This window comes from Buteo buteo, chromosome 21 (assembly GCF_964188355.1).
Source record: "Buteo buteo chromosome 21, bButBut1.hap1.1, whole genome shotgun sequence".
In the NCBI taxonomy this organism is placed as follows: domain Eukaryota; kingdom Metazoa; phylum Chordata; class Aves; order Accipitriformes; family Accipitridae; genus Buteo; species Buteo buteo.
Window position 1 is genome coordinate 13,197,428 of NC_134191.1, and position 25,465 is coordinate 13,222,892.

General features: G+C 39.9%; 1 protein-coding gene across 1 annotated transcript; it reads right to left on the bottom strand.

Annotated features, from left to right (window-relative positions):
- Nucleotides 1–887: 887 nt before the first annotated feature.
- On the bottom strand, nt 888–21,215 carry TXNRD3 (thioredoxin reductase 3). The gene is made up of 16 exons (XM_075052638.1): nt 20,995–21,215; nt 14,112–14,172; nt 12,404–12,513; nt 12,102–12,215; nt 10,161–10,233; nt 9,174–9,293; nt 8,616–8,758; nt 7,066–7,181; nt 6,732–6,957; nt 6,411–6,503; nt 5,875–5,951; nt 4,811–4,967; nt 4,503–4,610; nt 4,025–4,120; nt 2,380–2,514; nt 888–2,083 (listed from the first exon to the last, which is right to left on the bottom strand). The coding sequence occupies exons 1-16, from the start codon at nt 21,118–21,120 to the stop codon at nt 2,021–2,023; spliced, it is 1,818 nt and encodes a 605-aa protein (XP_074908739.1). The 5' UTR covers nt 21,121–21,215; the 3' UTR covers nt 888–2,020.
- Nucleotides 21,216–25,465: the final 4,250 nt, after the last annotated feature.

A 25,465-nucleotide genomic window follows, 5' to 3' on the forward strand; every position in this document is an offset into this window, starting at 1 on the left:
CTTCACTTCCTCTATAACATGGCTACACAAGGTAAACTTTGCCATTACCAGTCAGTTTCTCATGATATAAAGCCTTCTGAATGCTTTATTGTTTATAAAGTTTCATTTCAGCTGTTTAGATTGCACAAAGTCTGTAACATATTACCTGCTACTTGCTGTCCAGCCTAATCTCTCCTGACTTTTTAAAACAGCTCAGATAAGTCTGGTTCATACACTTCAACCTAGAGATTAAGGTCACTTCTGCACCACTATAATACCTACTTTACTTCATACTGTAACATCTGACCTATCAGGAGGCAAACTTTCAGGCATGCAACATTTTGGCAGTGCCACTCAAGGTCACTGCTGCAGAAGTGATAGCAAGCAGGTGGCTCTATTGAATATTTCTGTGAGGAATCAGAACAAGCAACTCCCCAGAACCCTGCAAAGCAACACCAGAAGCTCAGCAAGTGACCCCATTGCCAAGTGAAAATATTTTGCAGTACTACTAGGCACCCACAGCAAAACTTCAAAGTCTAAGTGTTATTAAACTGAACACCAGCAAGATTTGTTGCTAACACTCTAGCTAGATTCTGCTGAGCATCTTTCAGCTGTTTTGTGGTTAAACACTATAACATATGTGTTTAGGATCTTCTGGAGTATACAGAAGTGGTATAAAATTGTTGTCTGTTTGAACAGAGAGAATTCTGCATACTGAAATAGAAGCATGCTAGATTTCTTGAGCAAAGCCCTATATGTGGCAAGACAACTTGTTTCTCCATTTGAAAGATTACAGCATGCACAAGTCTATAGAGGTTTTAGTACTGCATGTGATAACCAATGTAATTGAAGCACAATAAAATCTCAAGTATGCAATAACACAAACCATGAGGTCAGACACCACAAAGTGTTGTATGCATTGTTTATTGAACTTCAAATTCCATGGTACATCATAGATTAAATAGTTAAAAATTGTTTGTTTACTATCATACAATGTTCAGAACAGTCTTTCAAAACATCTCTTTGGACAAAACTAAGAGTCAGATTCAAGCACAATTCCCCCAGAGCAGAATGCTAGGGGTGGAAGAAAGCTTCAGGGTACTGACTGTACATAACACTACACAAAGCATGACAGCACACCAAGTCATTGTTCTCCACTGCAACGCATGCTTCAAAGAAATTCCATACAACGCTTATTACCATCATGGGCAGGCACCTACTGTATTAGTGGGACAGGTTACTCTCAAACCCTGCTCTTCCAAGACTTCAATACTCCACATAAGAGTGGCAAGTGACAAGATCTTGCACTTATGCTCTTCAACCCTGACACACAAGATGCCTACAATTTAAATTTTTATCTTAAGGACATGATGTCACCTGAGGTCAAACAACTATGAACGTGAGTGACAGCGATGTCTTAGATTACTCTGAAGTTTTAGACTGGTTGAGGTGAGAGACTAGTGCTTGAACTGCGCTGCTCAACACTACATCCTATTTGTGCCATCTTGCCTTAACTGAATATACAATTAAGTAAAACAAAACACATCACAACAGATAAATCAGTCAACTGTAAACTGTTGGCAAGAATCATTCAATTATATATTTGTCCTCTATCTCAGGCATTTGTACAAGACATTGGAGCCTAGAAGCATTAGCTTTAAAATTTGTGCAACTTAAGAATTTCCTTCAGGAGGAGTTCAGTCATCTGACAAGACAAAGAGATCTCCCAACCTTGCATGGCAGCCATCAGTCATAGCTCACCTCACAATAAGGTTCCGAGCCAGAACGTCAAAAAAGCACAGTAGTGCTGATTCCAAGCAAAGTCAGGATTTACCATTCGAGATTTCCCTGCTGTATTACTGTTTCCATCTGCAACACACTATTTACTGAGGAAGCCTCACAAAGGCACCACTCCCAGCTGCAGCACATACAGTGGTACTAATGCAAATGTTTATTTTGCTGCAAAGCAGTTGGATGTATTAGGGCTTCCACAGAACCAAGTGTGCACAACATGAAAACATGTAAAACAGCAGGTTTAACCTCAGCAGCCCCTTTGAGTGATGTCTTGTCCTGAAGATTTTGTAATATCCATTGTAGTGAACACCTGTAAGACACCAAAAAACCCAGCTTATTTACTGTTCCTCTGTATTATCATTCACATGGCTACTGGTCTCCTCTTGTAAAGTAACAATACTAGATTTCTTTGAACTGTTACAATAGAAAACAAGTTGCAATGCACAATTAACACATTTTCTATCACATATCAGTATCTTATGGTTAGAAGTTAAGCAAATACTAAATGAATATCATAAAATACAATGTAGTATTCTTTCCTTGCATCTAGGTAACCATCTTCAAAAGCAGGTTGTAAAATCAAGCTGTACCCTCCCCCTCCCTTACCTCTCCGCAAGTTGGATGGATACCAATTGTTTCATCAAGTAATTCTTTGGTGAGACCACATTTTATTGCAGCAGCAAAACCTTGGGTAACTTCACCAGCATTAGGTCCAAGAACATGAAATCCTATCACACGATTCTTTAAGACAGGTGAGAGCAAAACAGGAGTTAGTACTAGGTAAAGTTTAACAAAAGCTCTAATATGTAACTCCCACTACACTAAAAACATGTTATGCAAGCAGGTGAATAGCAGAGTCTTCACCAAAAATTAACTACTCCGAATAAAGTAGTTCTGCAATTCTTTTCAGTCCATTATAGCAGAATGAATGAGTTTTAAAATTGCACAGCACTAATTCAAGGATACTGCCTAAAACTAAACAGTTCTGTCAGCTGTTTTTATGATTTTATAGACATACAGTACATTTAGTACGTTCAGATCTAAAATTATTTTTCTACACTAAAATTAGGTCAGAGGACCTGTTTATATTGTTTGTTAAAAATCTGATATTGAAGAGCTTTACTCTCTGTTCCTTCCCCCCCCAAGAAGTTAACAAGAAGGAAAATGAAAACATTATAGGCTTGAATTTTAAGCAAGCTGTCTCTGTAGCAAGATCCAGAGTGATGGTGGTAGGCTATTGAAACAAGTTAAAAATGGGTGTGGTTTGCTTAAATTTGCTTCATTAATTGGTTTATCAAGAGGGATACAAACAATGTTTTAAAACATTTTCCCAGGATGTTCCTATACATTCAGAAATGTCCTATCCGAGGTCTGGCCATGATTTACAAGACAGGATACAAATTCCTCATAATACGAGCAGTTTAAATACACTAAATTACCTTACATTGTCCTCCAGCATCCTAGGAAAAAAGCCTTTCACATAGAAATCTAAATAAAGTCCTTTCTTCCACTGTGTTCTTTGAATTTAATTATTTCCAATGAGGCTCCAATAAAAGCAGAACTTTGAGCCTTTCTGCAGACTTTGAGAAAGGGTTAGGTGGGCTAATAAGGAAAAGAGTAAGTTTACTTCCTCTTAGCTTAAAAGCCATGCTGTTTCCTCATATCATCCCTTCTTTCCAAAGTATTTTTAAACACCAAAAGATCTCCCTTTGTTTGTCTGTTCTTCCAGATAGTTTTGGGGAAAGATACCAGACAGCATTGGTACTTTTTTTTTTGCAACAACAAGAACCTACTGATCACTAGAAATTCCCATTTCTCATCAGTTTTCTAGGACCACCACATGTTTTCCAAGTTTCTACTAAACATACAAAACTCTGCACTTTATAAAGCACAAAAACCACAAGGTCCAGAAACCTAAAGCAAGACACCAGATAGTACAGTTGCTCAAAACCCACTTGGAAGAAAAACCCTTGCGAATCTCTGCACAAATCTATCCTTAAATAGGAACTCAGGATGAAGTTTCATAATGTATAAAGCTACCACTTGTTCAAACAGCTGTTCTACCAAAAAAACCCAAACCAAAACAATCAGCTCTCTCCAAATTGATTAGATCTCTTAAATACTTACATTAACAGAATGGGTAGAGCTGGCCTCAGGCTGGCAGGCCAAATAAAAGACACTAGTCTTTTGGCTGGTCTAAAAAGAAGTTTCAAGAATACGCTCAGCATATCCATTTCAGCTTGCTACTTACATTGTCATGTTTACTGCAGATAATCTTTGCATAACAGGTATTGTTATCTCTGCCTGGTACTGTCCATTCAAGTGGCCAGAACAAACTGTGATAAACCTGGGAGATTGACAGGAAGAAGAGCAGTAGAGTTTGATGAATTAATTCAGCTAGATATAATTCTAATTCTTAATGCCTTTACAAATAGGTGGTTTGACATTTAATGCACTAGATTTTTATAACATATACTAGACAAGACAATGATTTTTGTGTAGCATTAGCAGCATGCAAATAGCTATGCACAATTCTAACATTATCAGGTCAGGTCCTGGATTTCTAAAAGTCCAATATCTTGCTAACAAGATGACAACACTTCCATGATCAAAGACCTATCTAGCCAACCTTCTAATCTTGTTTTAACACTATGCCTTGAGTGTAAAGCAGCAAGGTCCAAGAAAAACATTCTCAAGCTACAAGTTAAACAAGTCTTGAGTGCTCTCACCTCCAAGTTTTGCTTTCCAAATTCTTCTATGGCTCTTTCTTCAGCTAACCCACAGCTGCCATACTCTAAAGGAGTAAACACTGTCGTTGGTACATTGATATAGTCACACTAAAAATAAAAAAAACAAAATTTATATTTAGACTACGCAAGTTCTATACAGTAATAACAGGAAAAGTCGTATTAGCACTTTTTGTTTTTTACAAAACCCTTGCAGTGCCTACAGTCAAGTGGACAAATCAACTTGTGCTATTGCAATTTTGAGGCAAAAAGCATAAAAATAAGTTGAAGTTGTATTCTTATAGCTTTACCTTTGTGGAACTACCACCATAAAGCCTGCGGGCTAACAGTTTCCCTGCTTGAATGGCAACTGGAGTAAGTTCAAGCTTTCCATCCAATATATCTCCAATAGCATAAACATAAGGCACATTGGTTTGTTCTTCATCATTTACAGGTACTTTCCCATTCCTTTAAAAAAAACAGAAAACAGAATAGAGTTCAGTACCATAGCCTTCCTTAAAGCTCAGCAAAAAACAGAGGGGAGAAGTTCTGCTACAACGATGTTACTCTAACTGCTGTGCACTTTTTATTAAATATGCTTACGCCTTTTTTTTCTTCAACCACAAACTCTTCAGAGCATCAGTTACCTCCAACTCTGACACATGGCTGAAGTCAGTATTCAATGGGCCAGTTTTGACCTAAGCAACAGTGCATGTTTGATGACAATGAGGTTACTCAAGACGTCTTTGGACTTATGATCTTTTACTTGATTATACAGCTTGCAATATACATTTTCCCTATGGGGAAAAAAAGAGCTGCAACATCACTCACATATTTAAGTTGGCTTAGTAAGTTGTTAGCTGCTGCAACCTGATCTTAATTTTTCTTTCTCCTGCACAACATAATCCAGCCCTTCCTTTGTACCAGTTTTGTACTGACACCAGGGAGAAACAAGAAAAAAGTTAAATCTGTAGGAAGCGAGTAGTTTGCTGCCTCTTAAAATCCCTAGACTAACTTGCCACATGAGCTGAATAAAACATTTAAATTAAGAGAATATTAAACTGTAGTTTCTAAGTAAATAAATCAAATATATTAATCTATTTCTTTAAGCACAGTGGGTATTAATGCATAGGCATTAAATCAGAATAGTTTTTACAAAATACATATTAAAGAAATAGAGTTAATGGACAACAGTGCTCAAATCCAGGAGAGAAAAGGTTTTAAAGGTTCACATAATTGCCAGGTGTAAGAGTGAGGATTTAAAAAAAAAAGCATCAGTATCATTAGGTTGTTTGTTTTGTTTTTTTTTTTTTTCCAACCTCTTTAAAAATATCACTGCATTCAGTGTGGTTTAAAGGAATTGAGCAATACTCACTTCTCATTGATTTTGACACCAACTGTCTCTAAACCAATGTTTCTGGTACATGCATCACGACCAATGGCTATCAGAACCTAAAAAACCAAAATTAAATGCAATAATTTTATGCAAGAAAAGCATAATCAGCATAACACTCCCTTTGGCCTTTTTCTGAAAAAACTGTGAAGCAAGCAATTGAAAGTGACTTTTCCAAAAATTGTTTGAAAGAGCCACAAACAGTTAAGGCTCCTCCATGTGCAACTTGTTTCAGAGATGCAACAAACAGCAAAACATTAGTATCAGAACAAAAATAGAAGCAACAACACTGTTCAGATGAACTAAATTCCAGGCATGTAAAGTTTCACCCATTCTGCTGACAGGGCTCAACTGAAGACAAATATTGAATTTTCATGGTTTTTTTTCTGTCAGTAATTTATGTGAACAATTTTGCAAGCAAGATTTCCCTTATTTTTTTTCCTGAACAACTTTTAAAGCATTTTAATACATTTTCATGTGCTGCTATATTCAGTTATTTCAAATCCAGAAACACTTACAGTGTTATATTCTTCTTCAAAGATCTCTGGTCCCTCAGTAGACTTTGCTGTCACTTTCAGTCGCCCAGGCATGCCTTCCTCCAGCTGTTCAACCTGTATAAATATTTGTAACCTTAGAATGACCTTAAGCAGCAGAGGTCACTTACATTGTCACTTCAAATCTTGACCTACCAATCTATCATTCAGCACTAAAACCAGCTTAATCTCATAAAACATTTAAACCTGTAGAGAGCCAAAGCCTTCCCAGACAGCACGTACATTCTACATGTGCTGTTTAAAGTAATTTTGCATGGAGAGAAGAAACCTAAAGAAAGCACTTGCCTGAACAGGTACGAACTTCCTGATGAACTTTACACCATGTGTTTCCATGTGAGCACCTACTCTTTCTGCCATTTCTTGGTCAAAGCCCCGAAGTAGTATGGAACGCACCATCACTGTGACATCTAGACCTAGACCAGCAAGAAATCCTGCACACTCTAGAGCCACGTAGGAAGCACCCACAACTAGAGTTTTGCCAGGGCAATAAGGCAGGGAGAAGAGGTCATCACTAAAAAGAAAGTAAGTGTAAGTTACAAGGTTCTTTCAAAACAAGCTCGTTTGTCTTTGCAAGCACTAGAGCAGACAAAGGTCAGTCTATTATGCCTTTTCATCTCACCTTGTAATACAGTATTCTTTATCTCCAGGGATACCCAGATATCTAGGCCTTTCTCCTGTTGCCAGGACAAAAGTCTCTGCTGTGTGATAGGTTACTTGTCCTTTTCTATTAGTTGCCTGTTTATATAGACACAGTTAAGAAAGTCTTTATTGTAGGAACAAGTCTTAAGATAAAATGAAAAAAAAATACGTAATCCTCCCCTTAAATATTGTGAGTATGTCTACAAATCAAGAACAAGCAGTTTCAAACAAGAACTAATGCATTTAGAGAAGCCATGCAGGTCACTGAAGAATAACAGGTTTAAACTACAAACTTTCAGGCTTTTCTCACATTAGAGCACTTAAAATTATTTACTCTTTGAATCCTGCCCATTTCAACTACTCATTTAGATTGAATTGTTCATAACAACTTCACTTTCAAGTTATAAAAAGCCACAACAAATTAAGCCCCACCCTGCCCCCCACTTCCAATAAAAGGCCAACAGAATGCTAGTGGCAGAATATCATCAATTAGTTCTTAGGATAATGTAGAAATTAAAAAAAAATAAAAATGTATCTAGTTACATGATTTCAGAGGGCCTAAGACACAACCTTAAATGAATTCAAACTAATTTGACCTCTAGAGGCCCTTGGTCTTGGGAAATTTCACCTTGCCAATGCATCTCAAAATCTGACCTTCACTCTTGCTCTTTAGTTATTTTCCAACACAGATGAAGCTAAACTTCCTCTCGATCAAGTCATCAGGTAATTCAGGTTGGAAGGGATCTCAGGAGGTCATGTAGTCCAACCTCCTGCTGAAAGTCTTTCTGTTCTACTTCATTTATAGACTAAGGACACTTAAGTAGATGACCTGCATACCTGGACACTAGAACAGTTGGTAGATAAGTTGAGCATACTACTATCTTTTCGGTGCTGGTCTCTTGGTTTGAAACTCATGTAGTTCAGCCTTCATAAACTCATATTGAAAACAGACGATTACACACACTGAACAAACAGTTGTCTTCAATATGCACTTCTTCTAAGTTAACCTTGCTACAATATCATCACATACAGCAAGATTGCCAGCACATGTTTTGTCTTGCAAAACTGACAGTATAATTCTTATGCTGATACAGCATAAGGTTCTAGCAGTGCTGTTACTCAAGCGCTTAATCTGAATTTAATTTCAATAGTTTTTATGCTTTAGTATGAAGATTTTCCAAGTGGCAAAATCACACAGCTAAAGTTTTTTCCTTCTCCCCAGCCCCCCAGCTGCTGACATCAGTCATGAAGTTAGCAACCAAAGACCACCTTACTCTATTCATGCAAGACATAAGTTTACAGATATCCAAATTACTCTTACATAACAGTAACTAGGTTTGCAAACACTGTGGCATGTACTAAAGTACAATAATAATTTGAATAAATAACTTATTTCACAAATGAGTTTTTAACTTCAGTTGACTTAAGTTGGCAATGTCAAGATTAAGCCTTTTCCTTTTTGGATTTTAAAAGGCAGTTCTAGAACATGAGTTTTCCCTCCCAACTAAATGTTTTAAGCACAGCACATACCTTAATTTTGTGTGGTTCAATGAATTCTCCATACGAATTGAGGTATGTCACAGACTTCTCTCTTAAGGACACTCGATATCCCCAGTTTAAAGAACCAATGTAGTTTTGAATTGCTTCTACCATGATCTCCCAGTTGTGTTTAACTGAAACAAGACATTAATTTCATATTTAAAGAAATCAAAGTGCAATGAACTGTTCAAGAAAAACTGAAGTCTTATTCATTGTACATCATGCTAAGAAAACATTATAATTAGTAATGAGGATACATATTAAAGACTTGTTCTACTACGCTAATATTTACCTGACTTATTACTATCTGAAAGAAAGCCCATTCTAGAAGTTCTTCCATTTAATTCAGATTCATTTTTTTCAGGGAACAAAACACAATGAGCTTTCAGTCCTAAAGGTTTCTATGACTCAAGGAGGCTGCCTTCTGATTCACCCAAGAAAACTACTGAACTCTGCCTCTATTTTACTAAGCCCAAAGTACAAGAACAATCTTAAGCTCAGAGTCTCATCTGTACGCTGCTTTGGTCTGTCCTCTGTGTTCTTACTAACCTTGCTCTTCATACTGCCACCCGTATTTCCTTGAATCTTGCAGTGCCTGACCGAGAAGTGCTGCTTGATGCATTAGCTTCTTAGGAATGCAACCGACATTTACACATGTTCCACCAAGTCCTAAGATGGAAAGAACCATATTATTTATGCTTTTTCTATCATGTGCTTTGTATAATCATCCATTTATCAGTTGGTGATGTTTGCTATAGCCACACAAGAAACATGAAGTTTCTGTTGTAAGAGACATTTTTAAATACAATGAACACACTAAGCTTACAAGTTTGTATTCAGTTTAAGAGGTTACTTGACTCATTGAACCACTAAGGGTACAGCGTGTTGTCTTAAACACAGACCCAGGATATTTACTCCACAGTACTTCAGATTTTAGTCAGATTGGCAAGTAAGCAAGGCAAAAAGCTCAGAGTTCATAGGCTTCAGTATCACCTATTATGTGGAATTTGAAATACGTATTTGTTTGAAATCTTGGCTATGAAAGCACATTCATACCTTGACTCAATAAACCTTGATGAATGAAGTTCCTCACTCATTCTCAACTGCCAATAGCACTAATAAGGTCAGACAGCAGCTATCTTTAATTATGGAAAGGTGAGGCACGCATAGCCATACTGTTCTAGGGGTAGCCTAGGTCAGTTGTCCATGAAATAGAACTAGAACTAAAAGGCACACCCCCCTCCCCCCGCCCCAAGCATTGGAATGTGAACATGCAGATACACTACCCAGACACAATTTGGAAGTGAACAAAACTAGAACAACATTTGACAAAGAACCGAGAGTTAGAAATGCACAAAACACAAATAACTGTCCAGAAAAGCAGGCATGCCAGGAAAACAACTCCTTTATTATCTGTGTTCCAGAATTACAGGAATTCAGCCACAATTTCTAAGAATACAAATCCATAATATCTAACAACTCAGTATGTATCACTAGCACTCAAACATCATAAAATACAAGTTAACTGAAGCCTACCCCATGAGGTTCCGAGAGGTGTTGGAACAACATAATCTAATACCATTACTTTCTTTCCCAAGGCAGCAGCTTCCTATAAAAGACAGAGAGACAAGTCAGCATTACTGAGCTTTTGCCTGACCAAGAAAGCCTGTCTGCTCATTTACAGTCATGATATACTTAGCACTAATAGAAGGCTCATTTGCTACTTAGTGTCATTATCACATATGGCTCTTCCAGCTCCTTCACTAGACAAAAATTTAAATCTCTCAAAAACTAATACTTTCCTCCAAACTCTGAATGGATGCTTATGTTCAATGCTGCATCCATATCATCCCACATTGTCAAAAGCCATGATCTGAAGAGGGTACAAGATAGACTTATCAGCCTATGATCTTCTTCTACCTCACTCAAAGAAATATTTATGCTGTTAGCTCTCCTTTTCTCTCAGGAGGGCAGGACTGACTTGGCATGTTCATGAATGAATAAAAAAAAAAGAAGACATAAACTGGAGACAGTTCAATGGAAGACCACCAAGATGCTCAGGGGGCTGGAGCACATGTCCTATGAGAAGGGTGAGGGAATTTGACACATTCAGTCTGAAGAAAAGGTGGATTTGGAGGGAACCCAAGAGCAACTTCCCATTAACTATGAGAGGGTCATTAAGATGACTGTGCCAGGCTGTTCACACTGGTGAGTAGTGGAGGGACAAAAGACAATGGCCATAAGTTGAAACAAGATAGTTTCAGACTAGATATAAGGAACTTTCACACCATGAGGACACTCAAGCAGTGAAACAGGTTTCCCAGGAAGGCTGTGCCATCTCCACCCCTGGCTATTTTCAAGGCCCAAATGAATGAGGTCCTGCATAATCTTGTTTGACCTCACAGTTGACCCTGCTTGGAGCAGAAGCTTAGACTAGACATCCTCCTCATGTCCATTCCAACTTGAATAATCCTACAATACTCTATCCAAGGAATTACCAGGCACTTGATTGAATCTACCCATTGTTTGATCTTTCAAGGGCTTAGATCAAATATTTAGGTGTCTCAAATCTGTTTAAGAACTCCTGCACAATCCTGGCTCAAGCAAGGTTTAGCCAACTATCTTGTATTCTGTGAATACCTGACTTGTCCCACTCTGAACAGTTTGGTAATTATCACCAAGTGTATAACTGATGTCCCAGAAGGCACTGCAAAGAAAGATCTGGAGCATTCTGAAAATGCCCAACTGGCCAATTCAAGAATTCAGTTGTCGCCTTCTTCTGCCTGCCTTATATTTATCTAGTGAAAGTTGCACTGTTGTGTTGCTGTATTGTTGTACAGCAATTGCCAATGCTGTCAAGAATAACCATAAACTGACAGTTAGGATACCTGACAGAGGAGGGAAGCCTGTGTTCAAATTCCTCAGGTAGAAGAGAAAACTGAATCCACACCTTAGGTCCTAAGGCACTCTGAACAACAGCTAATTGTGTAAGAGGTACACAATCTCTATTACCATTTCTGAAAAAGCAGCTAGACATAGAACTAAAAAGTGAACCAGTTCCTTGAGAGAACAGCTGAAAGCACTTCATTCTAGGTGACTGGTGATCCTGAATCCTAAACAAAGTACTTCACGAGTAGCCTTTAAGTTTTCCAGATTACTGTTTGCAAGTGTTAAAGTGCCTGTGTACTACACATGAAGAGCAGATACTTAAACTTCTAGTTCCACCCTCAGCCAGGAACCTAAAACCTATTATTAGGATCGACACCTGAATAAACATTGGCTAGAAACTGGTCCACACAGACCACGATCTCGTAAGTGAGCATACTACTAGACTGCTACCGATTCATTAATTAACAAGTTGAACGGTAACAATCATCAAAATATAGACTGTTTCATACTACTGTGATTAATAGAGAGACTAACTTTTGAAGAATTTTAATACACAACCTGTTCTTTAATGCAATTTTCACATCATACCTTAGAACACGCAAGTCCACCTGAGCCACCACCAATAATAATGAGGTCATAATCATAAGGTTCTGTATTTGTGCTGTCCCCAAGAAGTTTCTGCAGTGATCCATCATGATAAGCCTGGGAGAGTTAAAAAAAAAGAAAAAGAAATTACCATGCACATTTCTGAGCAAACAAAAACTGAGTGACATTGCCCTTTCTGCCCTAGATCGTCCAGTCTAGTATGTCACACAATATTTAATTATGATCAAACAGCAAATTCACTCTGTAGTCTTGTCAATTTCCAGCGGATTTTAAAGAAAAGTTACCTGGTAAGTTGAATCACAGCCACCTATGTGAGTTCCATTCACAAATACATTAGGCACTGTCCTCTGATTAGTTAGCTCTGCTAACACTTGCTGAATACTGGGTCCATCAGCTAAGAATAAAAGAAAGAGGTACATTATAGAACAATTTTCAAGAAGGGAGTGTTTAAGACAACTGAAGCATTAAAGGTTCGGACTGCAATATAGCGTAGGCCTGCCAAGAAAACAATTCTATTATAAGCATCACATTTGTAGACTTCCTGAACATAAGCAAGTCTTCAGAAACCACTTCTCAGAAGAGCATGCTTAAATACCGAGAATAAATTGGTGCTTCAAGCCATAATTCCTACAGAATGGAGTAAAGTTGTAGCAATAGAGTTTAGTCCCTGTATATCCTGGATTCTTATCAGTCTCTTCCTGACAGTGTCACACTTGGTACTACACAAAAATAATTTTCCAGATATCACAAGAGATCATATAGACAGCTTTTCTTTCATGAGAATTGCCTGGTTTTGGAGTATGTTCTGTCTAAGTGCATGTAGTTTTGCCCAGCAGCTTTGTATTATGAAAATATGGGGATGGGAAGAATGAACATGCTCTTCTACTTACCCTAAGGCTACCTTCAGACCTTTTCTACCCATCACGCTGTCTTAAACCTTCCAGTTTTAAGATTAGCATTGCCCGACCTGACCTGTCATCTGAATCATCAGCACCTACACACAGGCTCAATTTGGATCTCTCAACAGTTGTCCAGCAGTAAAAGTGGGAAGGAAAATTTAGTAATCACTGACTAAAATCTTTTTACTCCAAGATCATATCTACTTAGTATCAGTAATCAGAACAAATGCGGGGGAAATACATTATCAATTAGGAGTATTACAGAAAAAAAATGACTGTGCATTGTACTTTACATATCTTGGGGTATAATTAGTTCACAATATCACAACTTTAATAAAAAGTAAAAATAAGTAAGAAGAGATGCTATTGATCAATAAATAAGTACATTTTTCCCAAACACTGTTTAGGCACAAACACTTCAAAAAAGCATTAGCACTTTAAAAAAGCACTGGAAACTGAGCTTTGTACAGAAGAAAATTGATAATACATATTCAACAGCTTACCAACAGTGCAATTAAGAATTTATTAAGAATTATGTTAGAAACTACTTCTTAAAACTACATTAAAAGCTACATGCATTACATACATGTATGCATAAAGCACTACACATGTACTAAATCTAAAGCAGCTTGGGCTTTTAGAAAAACCCAACAACATCAAACTAGTAACAGCCAAGGTACTGGAATTTACCCTTCCTTCCAATGACTCAGCAACTTTCCCTATAAAGGTCACCCATATATCAAGTCAAACATTAACGATTCATCTAAGGCCACATAAGAACCTGAGGTAGGAGAAAAATTCCACAGGCTTTTCCCCCAAAAGACAGAGCTCCTCAGAGAAAAATCAAATCTCACACCCTCTATCAGTTGATGATTTGTACAGAAAGAGTCAAAGCCTTCGGCTGTATTAAAAACACATCCTGTATTAAAATCCACATTGAAGCCTAATTGCTTTTATCTCTGCATATATTAAAACTGATTTTAATTGTTTTATTTATCCTCCAGTTAGTTCAAGACAGCTTAAGGAGTCATGCAGTCTCCCATTTTTAGTTACATTAAGCAGCATGTGATAAGATTTTCTTTCTTCTACTTACCAGTTACATCAAGTTCCAAAGCATAGTACTCCACATGCATAGAACGGAAGAGTTCTTTCACCTACAACAGAAAAGACACAATGTCAATGCAAAGGTTTGACAAGATCTGACACACAGCTCAGGGTGTCAATACTTGATTGTCGGACATATAAAGGTAACTTTTAAGCCTCAGTTATTATGCCTCAAGGGCCTAGCCCTACATGGTTTTGGTAATGTTCCTCACTTAAACCCAGGCTATCTAACAGCACTCAGATTAAGCATCCCACATCACAGCAACGTTCCAATAAAAGTTTCATTACCTTAAGAAAAGTTTCTATATAGAATTTGCTTAGCTGCAGACTTCACCTCTGACAGAGACCACAAGCCATGAGAATAAACTGCCTTATGGAAAAACATCAAGAGGAGAAATAAAGTAGCAGCCAGATTCCCTGATAGTACTAAGGAAAGAAAGAAAAAAAACACCACAGGAGTAGAGGATAACATGCAAAACAAAACACTGTCAAGTAAATAAAAAAAAAAAAAAGAAAAAAAAAAAGAGAGTGCATTATAAAAAGCTCCAGAAAAGGTAATACTCCCCAAGTGTACTCAGCACTAGGACAGCTCATGCCTACCAGACCTGAATTCACTTCTGGTTGCTGTACTTCAGAAAAGTTTTAGAACAAGCATGCAACAGTTACTGTAAGGAGTTAATAAGTTGGGTTTAACATAAAAAAGATGAGGAAAGAAACAGCTGTGTTTAAATAAATAATTGACTACCTCAAGGAAGAAAAGAAGCAGTGGTGGATGGAATAAGAACTAATGGTCTTGAACTGCATCAAGAGATTGAGATTAGACTTCATGAAAAGCTTTTCCTAACAGCAAGACACTGGAATGTATTGCCTAGGCAGATGACAATCTTCATCAGTGAGTGGCTTCAAAGTACATGTCAAAAGTGTTTGAACTACAGCTTCTGCTACCCTGAGGCACGGGACAAGACTAGATGATCTCTTGAACTTTTTTCCAGCTCTGATTCTTGGTTTGCTTTTTAACAACATCTGTCTTGGCCTTCAGAATCAGGCAGGAGTGGTTCTAACTTGTTTGCCATTATTTTACTAAATCAGTCATATCTTGCTTGTGAAATACTGAGGCAGTTAATATCAGAATGTAACAGTTACATTTTTTAACCTTTTAAATTGCTACTCTTCTCCTTTAAGCAGAAGAAGCATTCTGAAGATGCTTGGTCATTAAAAGGCTGCTTTTCTCCTGCATTGCCATGAACAAACTCAGATACAGTATCACTAGAACATGTCCTAGGAACACATTTCATGCATACAGAAGTCAGCAATAAATAAAAGAACTCCATAAACAAACCTAGTCTTAAAAAGAAAAAAACAACAAACATCCTAAATGACAACTTAGTTGAGATTTACTGCCCCCCCCCCCCCCCCCCACCCGCGACAGAGTTCTGGGTGTTTTTCTAACATCAGTTCTGGATGGATAGAGTGTACCATTACCAGATTCAAATCAGGTAGCCTTTTAGAACTGAGATTTTTACAGTAACATCGTTCGTTAAACTGGCAGTATTGAAACTGTGAACTGTCCTTCCAGATGGACAACACCATACCTCATGACACAGGATGCAGTATTACATATGGCAATATTTACTCCTTTGAAATATAACTTGCAGGCTTACCCATGCAAATAGACATTGTAAGGCAATGCATAAAAAAATAAATCTGCTTTAATCATAACTATCTGGATGTGAAAATAGCTCTAGCAAGAAGCACTAAATGTCTGTGTGATGGATCCACTTGCCAGCAAGGAGCCAGAACAATGAAGCACACTAAGTTGCTGCCAATTCAGAAGAAATCTTTTACAACCAGCTTTCTGATGAACCTCAAATTTATTGACAGCACTTCACTAAGAGTAAGTTGAGTCACATCTAATAAGCTTAAAGATGTCAAACACACGATGAACAAAATGTTTTTAATGTTGCTGTGATCAATGCTGTTACTATGCCAAAGGCTGAGTATTCCAGTGCTTTCTACGGAGTTTCAGCTTTATGCAGACAAACATAAAGCTTTTGTATTCTGCCCCACCTACATGGTAAGTTTCTTACCACATCATATATCAACCATTATATACAAAAATAAGCTCTGCTTGTATAACTGATTACATTAGTTCTACAATTATAGAATAATTTAAGTTGTAAGGGACCTTTGGAGGTCATCTGATCCAACTCCCTGCTCAAGGCTGGGCCAAATGTGAAGGTTGATCAAGTCGCGCAAGCACTGTCCACTCCAGTTCTGTATATCTACTAGGACAGAGGTACCATAACCTCTCTGGGCTGTTCCAATGTTTGACAATCCTCACAGTGAAGAATTTCCATTTTATCTCACTGGAGTATCTCTCGTTGCAACTTGTATTTATTGGCCCTTGTCCTTTCACTCTGCAACCCTGAGTCTGGTTGTCTTCCCACTTGGTAGCTGAAGACAGCAACTAAAATCCCTCCTTAGCCTTCTCAAGATTGAACAAACTGAGCTCCTTCTTCACACATCCTGTGCTCCAGTCCTCTAACCATCTAGGTGGCCCTAAAAACTTTTGTCCTAAACTCACCATTCCCTTCTGGCTTGCTTACTGGAATGACTATGGCTATGGACTGAATCAAAGTCAAACAGCAGTGGAACTGTTCCAGACGTCCTGCTCTACAACTGCTGTTACAAAGCCCAAGCTGAATGCCATGAAAGATCTAAAAAGCTAAGCTTAAAGGGATTGCTACTATGAAGTGTAAGCTAAGAATGTGGAGGGAAGTCACAAAATTAGCTATTTGGCTGCTGGTTTAGTTTGCAGCTAAGCAGCAGGGTAACAGACAAGTTTCCATCAGTGTTTTGTTTTTTTAAAAAACTGCTGAAATATTGTTACAGCAGCTGGCAGAAGTGAGGACAGGAGAGAGAACATTTAGAACAAGAAAGGATTACACTCAAGAAAGGACAGATTTAAGACAATGCATTTAGGCAACCTTTATTCTCTACTGAAGATATGGAGTAGAGAAAAAAAAATCAGACAAGTGTCAGCATCCTAATTAGAAATAGCTATGGCACTTTATACTTATGAATAAATCATACTTGTGTTGTGCTAATGAAAGAGAAAGAAAGAAAAGTAACAAGTATATGATCAGTTACGAAATCTTCAATACAGGCAAGAGATAATAGATTATTTCAGTTTGGAAAAGAAAATGATTAGGAGGAATAGAAAGATAACACACACTAATCATGAGTAATATCTAGATAAGGTGAACAGGAAATGATTTCTGAGAAATACTCACTGGAGCAAACAGCAACAACTGCATCTACTAGAAAACAATTTCGAAATTAAAAGGAAGTAAATTTTCCATGCAATAAACCAGAGAACTTATTGCCACCCGACATTGTAAAAGCCAAAATTAAAAGGAGATCAACAGCTACTAGACCAACTAATGAAAGAAAGATCCACTGAAAACTTAACTCAATAAAACTAATACAAACTCAGGTCAAGAAATTCTTGAGCCACACAGTGCTGGAAACTTCAGTGACATACTAGGAAATTTCCTTCCTTATACCCCAATCCTAAAAATGTAGTTTCTCCAACAACTGTCTGGGATGGGATACTAGGTTGTATGGTCACTGATACAACCATTTACTTCCCTTCTGACCAGTGCAATGGCCTTATTTACCTACTAAATCCTTCCAGTTTTCACAAAAAGAGAGACTAGAAATATTTCCAGATATTATTAAACAGTAGACCAATTTCTCAGTTTCAGAGAAATTATCTAACACTTTACAAAACTCTTCCTGGAGATACTTTCTGTCACTAGGGTAGCTAAGCAGGTTTGAAATAAGCTTCATACAGTAAAGTTAAGTAATAATGGTATGCCCTAGGTCTGCTGTTGCATATATCAGCTAACATTCTATAATAGCTAGAGCTGAATTGACCAGAAACCCCTGTGGATACAGAATGTAATCGGTAATAGCGTAACATATAACTAGAATAACCAGCAACTTTTAGGAAACTACAGTTGTTGCTCTTAAAATAATTTCAACGTATCACAGTGTTCAGACTTGGCAATTTTTCATGCTAAAACCCTATGTTTTCTTTATGCATTTCTATCTTACTTAATATTAAGTCTTTTCAGGTTGGTAAGAAACTAAAGAACAGTCAAGTTAAATTATGACAAGGAAGTCATTCTAACACCACCCCCTCTCCACTACTGCCTTGCTAAAGCAATTGAACAATAAATTGCATTTGCAGAAAAAGAACTGCATAATTGCCTAGTCACACTACTAGCTAAACTGAACAGAATCAACTACTTAATTCATTTAGAGAATTTATTTGCAGTGCTTTTCTGAAGGAAAGCACAATCTTAATTTTCTTCCAGCATGGCTACCTGCATTTGAAATAAAGAATTCTTCCCACCCTCCAAATCAGGTCCTTCTAGAGCACGAGTATTCTCTGAACTAGCGCTAAACATCATCCACTTTTCCATTAATCCTACCAAAAGCACATTACTAACAACCATCTACAGTAAAAGACAGACACAGTACACACTATTCATATCTGTCTGTCTTTAAGAACTCAAAAACCTATGTGATTACAGGCTAAGTACCCAAGCTGTAACTACATTGTCAAATTATATCCACTTCATTAATTCTACAGACTAGATCAGCTAGCAAGAATGCTGCATTACCCATTGTTCTCCCATTCCTTTCACTATTTTCTAAGTCTTTGGTGGGAGGGGTTGTTCATACTCATACTGTTGCAGGTATTTCTCTGTTTCATCACTTAATGTCTCATGTGTGGCTTCCTTCTGTCATAAGCTTTCTCCTAATTCTCTCTCTGCAATAAATACCTCTTCTACATGTTTTCTTCATTATATTACCTTTCTCTTCTGTTCCAAATGGGAAAGTAAGCCAAGGAAATCTGCCTACTAGAGCAATCGGTTCTTTCTCCCCATCCCTGCCAAGCTTATCACTTGTTCCTTCACAAAGATTCATATCGGGTCTTTCAACTCTCCCTCCTAGAAAGGGCCATGAGAGAGGGCCCTCCTACTCACGATTTTCATTCTTCCCCCTTCCAAGACAATAAAGATAATATTCCTCATATCTGATTGTTTCCCTGAAGCAAGTAATCCTGCCTAATAGAGAAGCTCTGAACAGATGCAGGAAAGAACATTAATCTGAAATTGAATTACTGGACTACAATCAAGTCTATTTTTCCCTTAAGCTCCTTATGTTAGTCTAGCCCCACTGCAATACCAGAAACAGATGAAGGAAAAGGTTGCAAGGTTTAAAGAGTTACTATGCCATTGTATGATCTCAAAAACACTGGACTGAGTGCCACACATATCAACACTTGGTCAACCATGATAACTAAAAGCACACATAGCAATACAGATGGGCCCGACTAAGCATTTCTCAATGGACAGCACTTAAGTCCTCAACAAAAGGTTTTCTCTTCAACAGAAGGTAACATTTTTGACAAGTGGATTAGACTTGAGCAAGACTCCAACCCTTCATTAGCTAAAACTTCCACTGAGTAAGTTGGTAAGCAAGCAAATTTTAGAAGGATTTGAGCTGCCTACTATGCTATACTGTCTTTCTGCCAAAACATTCTTGGAGAAGAAGCATTGGTTTTGCCTATTCTCTTATACACAGAAGCCTCCTTTCCCAAAACCTCAGTTAAGTTGCCAGTGAGCTAGGATATATTCATTTATATTTTCTACAACAGGGTCATAGTATCTCCTCCCTCACAAGAGCTATAGGAACTAAACCTAACCTACACGTGGCAGCGCAGCTTCTGAGTCTCTTTGTGGTTGTCAGTTCCACTGAGGAACACTAGGACTCGATCCCACAGTTCCAATTACGCTTTTCCACCATGGCTATATCAAATATGGTACTATAAGGTTACCTAACATTTCATAACATGCTCTTTGTAAACATGCAAGAGCCACAATGCCTACAAACACCCAGATTCTGTATGGGCTATGACTATAATGGGATGGTATCATAAAATTCTAATGAAAATCCTGTTTTTCTTCAATGACTCTGGCTCACTAGCTACAGCTACCCTGTGATACTGGTGCATAACCAGGGCTAGAAAAAAATATTTTTCTCTAAACATCACCATTAATCAATAGTGTTTTGTTTTTTTTTTTTAAATATGCATTATGGCCAGCATTTAGAACTTACATTCTTGCTATAGAGTCAATCTTCTCCCTCAAATTCAAAAAGAGCAGAAAACTCAACTTATCCCTCCCCAGGAATGTAACCTGGACGAAGCTGAACACCAAAGTGGTGCTCAAACTTTCACTAAGAAAGCAACACAACCAGCACCCTGATCTTCCAGTAACAGATACAAAAGCTGTTTAGCCGAGGAACAAGCACACTGCGCGCAACTTCCCACACATTCATCTACCCCTCTGCTCGCGTGGCAAAGGGAAAGAACTACCGAGGACGCCAGTTAGGATCTTTGCCTCACTTCAAGCCCGACACGGGAGTTTCCAAGGGGCGGCACACAGCGCTTAACTTCAGCGGGGTGGATACGGGACTACTCCGGTACGCTCTAAACCCCAAGGGTGCCGTGGCAAGAAGCAGCATCCCCGCAACGCCTGCTTTCCAGCCTGCTTTCCAGCCCTCTTCCCCTTGCGCACTTCCTCCGGCCCGGGGCGGGCCGCCAGGCGTGCGAGCGGGCGCCCTCAGGGCAGATGTCTCTCGCCTCGCCAGGCCTGCCTCCTCCTCTCGGCGAGACGAGGGGAAGCGGCTCCGACACCCACCCCCCCCCCCACCCGACCCCCGTTCCGGCGGCTGCCGGCCCGAGCAGAAGGCCCGCGGAGGAGAGCGCGCCGAGGTGACTCCCGCCGCCCCCTCACCTTATTGCAGTAGGGGCAATAGCTCTTGCTGAAGATCATGACGCGGTGGGAGGCGATGAGGGTCCGCACTTGGAGCTTCAAGCCGTCCCAGTCCGGGAGCTGGGTCTGGCCCGGCGGCGGCGGCATGGCGGGGCCGGCGGCTGAGGCGAGGGAGCTGCAACCGCCCAGCGCGCGCCCGGCTCGCCCGACGGCAGCGGCGCGCACCCAACGCCCGCACTGACCCTCAGCCTCACCCCGCCCCTTCCGGAGCGGGGAAGGTGACGAGACGGACCGACCTATCCGCAGGGAGGGGGGGAGGCGGCAAAATGCCAAGGAGAGATTCCCGCCCTGCCTGTCAGCCACGCGCACTATGACTCACTGCAAAAGAACAAAAAAGCGGCTTTATACCAGAGACAGAGCGTTACTATTTACCTAAAGGTGATATAGGGGAGGATAAACTTGCATTTTTTTAAGGCACCCCTCCCCTCTGAGGGGCAGGGTGGAATAACCCAAGAGGAGGGAGACGAGAGAGCGCATGCGCAGGGGGACGCCGAGGCGGCGGGAGGGTAGCGCCGGTGGCGGTGGGTGCCGGGGCGGTCTCTTGTGTGGAGAGCTCATCCCGCGGCGCCTCCAAAGGCTGAGGAGGACAAATAGTTCCAGCCGGGAGCGACTGGAAGGAAAAGAGGGGAGCTGGGGGCTGGCTCGTTGGCCTTCCGCGTTCTCACCTCACGGACCGTCTGGTCCCGAGGTGGCGGCCATCGCCCCGTGTCCCGGCGTGGAACAAACACCCGCGGCGGGGGCCGAGGGCTCGGGTTTTGCCCCTCTTCGGTGCCCTATAAGTTACGGCAAAGTGGCGGGGGGAAAGCTGCCTTCAGCTGGGAGAGAGCAGCTTCCCCCCATCTGCCTTCACCTGCTGCTTGGGTCTCTTACGCACAAGGAGGAGAAAAGGGGTAAAGGTGGAGCTTCTCCTGTAATAAAATGGATTATGGCTTGAGAAGACGTTAGCCAAGATAGCAGAAAGAAGCTCCTTTTTATTGCACATTACAAGGTTAAAGGAAGGGGATGCTGGAGCATCTGGTACTGCTTATCATGACACACATCTCTAATTAGATTTATTATACTCTTCCCAAGAATCATTGTAATTGTCAGGACTGAGAGGTGGAAGGGGATGTTGTTGTGGCCTTAATAGTGGAATGAGCCTGTATCAGAGCATAGAGCAGCAGGAATCCTGTCTGGTTATTCCCCTGCTTTGGTGGGGTTTTGGCTGGAGAAGGACAGACTGTGCTGAGGTCCCAAGAACCTGGTCATCTCTGCAGAGCAAGCCAGTGTTTACCAATTGCAGCAAAAGCTTTCTGTAAACAATCATAAGGGGTTGCCCTGGTTTAACAACTAAGAACTTCACTAATGTTGCTGAATCAAACCCTGCAAGCTTCTGTGTGACACAAATTACATTCCATAGGTGAGGAAAGCACAGAGACAGAGCAATTTAGTAAGGTTCAATAGGAAGTGTGTAACAAAGCAGGTAATAAAGTCCAGTGCTCTCTCCCACGCCTGCCACAGACCAGCCCTACTTCTATTTATTAATGCTAAAAATAATCACATATAAAAGCTGTAATGCCACCGCTGATGGAAATGGGCCTGCTGGGTGACAACTGAATTAACTTGCTTAATTCCCTTTTGATCACGTGTATCTGTGGTGTTCACTTCCCAGTGAGCTTGAAAAAATATATATTACATTTATTTGAATGTTGGCAATGAAAGAGTTCTAGGCTAACTACACTCCCCACAGAGAAAAGCAAATCTAAGTTTTATAGCCTCTTATTTCAGTATCAGCGTGTAGGAAAGCAGACACGGTACCTGCAGCTACTAAGGTTTGACATAACATGCAGGGGCCAGAACTATCCACAGTACTTTGCTCATAGTCCAGCCAGAACCGCTTGTTTATTTCCTACCTTTAGCTAATTGTTCTCCCTCCTTCTCAGACTCCTTCTACCTGATGAGAAACGTCGTTATCCTTAGTATTCTTGCAGGAATTAATATCACAAGCTCAAGGGTTTGTGTTACTGTCTGAAGGTTGGTGGGTTTTCATACTGAACTTGTCATCCATCAGCTCAAGAAAGGTCAGAAAATGTAATAAATACTCAAAATATCTTTTTCTTTTGAAACGCTCAACACTGATGGCAGTGTGCCAAGTCCCATGAGGAATAAATGTCCGAGGCAAATTATGTCACTTGAGGGTTTTTTTCCCTTCTGTGCTCTGTCTGCTATTGGTTATTATTATCACTGTTACCGTAGCTAGAACAAGAAGGGGGTAATGGTTTTAAACTACAGGAAGGTAGATTCAGACTAGATATAAGGAAGACATTTTTCATGATGAGGATGGTGAAACACTGGAACAGGTTGCCCAGAGAGGTGGTGGATGCCCCATCCCTGGAAACATTCAAGGTAACATTCAGGTTAGGACTGGGATCTGAGCAACGTGATCTGGTTGAAGATGTCCATGCTCATTGCAGGAGCATTGGACTAGATGACCTTTAAAGGTCCCTTCCAACCCAAACTAGTCTGTGATTCTATGATTCTGTGAAGAATGGATGAAGGGGACAATGTCAACTCAGAACACAAATGGGTGATCTGGAAGCACTATGATGGCAGTATCTTGCTTAGCTTTGCTTTCCTCAAAGCTGGAGTGGAGGAGAGAACAGGGAGGTAAGGTCTTGCTGTGTTGGCAGTCACTGTTGGTGGTTGAGAGAAAAGGAAAGGACTGAAGTCTGGAGAAAGAAAAGGGAAGACAACTGCTCAGTTCTAGAGAGGAAGGGACTACCACATTAGTATCCTGCCTGTGCACCTCAATAGCTTATAGTAGCTCTGATTATTGTTAACAGTATAGGTCCTGAATCCATCTTCTGTGTTTTTTTTTTTCTCCCTGAGAATACCAGATCATATTCAGCTCTCAAAATCTTACTCTTCAGTATGCTGGGGTAGATCTAAGGGGTTGACTAGAGCTCTTTGGGAAAAAATTCCACTCACTAGGAGACTACGTTTAAATATTTGAAACAGCAGAAGTGTTGTAAACATTTCTGAATGAAGTGGTTTTCAAGAGGAGGTTTTGAGGAAGGGGCAAGTGGCTTGTGGAAAGAACCAGGAAACTGTTTTAAACATAGGAGTGTGAAAGACTTGTTTAATAAAGGTTTAAGCATGATTGAACTGTGGCTCCCTGCAGGCCAGTCAGCAGCTGTACAAAGAGCTTATAAGATGATAGTAAGCTTCCCCACCTTCCGCATGAAAGGCCTTGGTCTGCTTTTTCTAATATAAACAGATAGAATAAAAGCAACTGGTCTCATTAGGACAGTCCTCTCCTATGCATTACTCAACTTACTCTAAGGATTAGTAAAAACCAAACCACATAAAATAGTTCTTAATGATGTAGCATAATGTGGCATGGGAAGGCATTGAGGTAGAAACTGGTAGGGGAGGTTTATGAATAGAATAGGATAGGATGGGATAGGATAGGATAGAAGATGCATCATTTCCACATCTCTTGCACAGGACTGGAGGGCTCTTAGCATCATAAAGGTCTGATCCCATCTTTAAAAGTGTAAAGCTACACACCATTCTGAAAAACATGGAGTAAGACAGTCTCTGCAATAAAAAAGGCTTCAAAAGACAAATTGACGCAGACAGCAGCTGTTGGAAGCATTTCTAAATTAAGTTGTTTGCAAGAAGATATTTGGAGGAAGGAGCAAATGACTGGCAGAAAAGAACCAGGGAACGGTTTTAGGCATAACAATGTGAAAGTCTTTAGCTATCCTTTTGTCTAAAATCAAATTCATGTGTCACCTGGGCTTGCTCCCGTTCCTCAGGTACATTCAAATAGCTCTGAGCCTTGATGCTGCTGAAGGGAGTTGATTTAACAGTGAAGAATAGCCAGAGAGCTCCCTCCCAGCCACATCCCTTTGTTCCCTGGTTCAGTCCTCATGTCACAGCACAGGAAAGGAAAGAGCATGACCTATCTCCAGCTTTATATTCTGTTGTGGATCTGTCTATGAAGTGGTATTCCCTAAGGTTGCTGCCTCTTTTATATATCCAGAATGCTGTAACACAGTTTAGAAAGAGTAGAGAATGTGTCTTAAAGGTAAGGTGACAAAAGCCCTAAACTGTGGCCTTAATCTTTCTCACGTTATTCCAGTGCCTTCCCTGACCTTCTGGGAACTTACCCACTCTGCACCAGGGGCAGAATAAAGGTGCTGCATTTTAGAACTGAATTTCCTGTTTTGGAGAAGGAGCTCCAGATCTCCCCAAAGCCACAAGTATTTCATGGGTAGAAGGAAGAAAGAGAGGCTGGTTATTTCTTCAGAAAAAATGACAACTGCCAGTCCTTGAATTACTATAGAAATTGGTCATAAGCCAGGAGACTTCCGAAGTCCTTAGCCATGAGCATGGTTACACCCTTTGTCAACACTAACAATGGAGAGTTAATGGAGAATGAGCCATG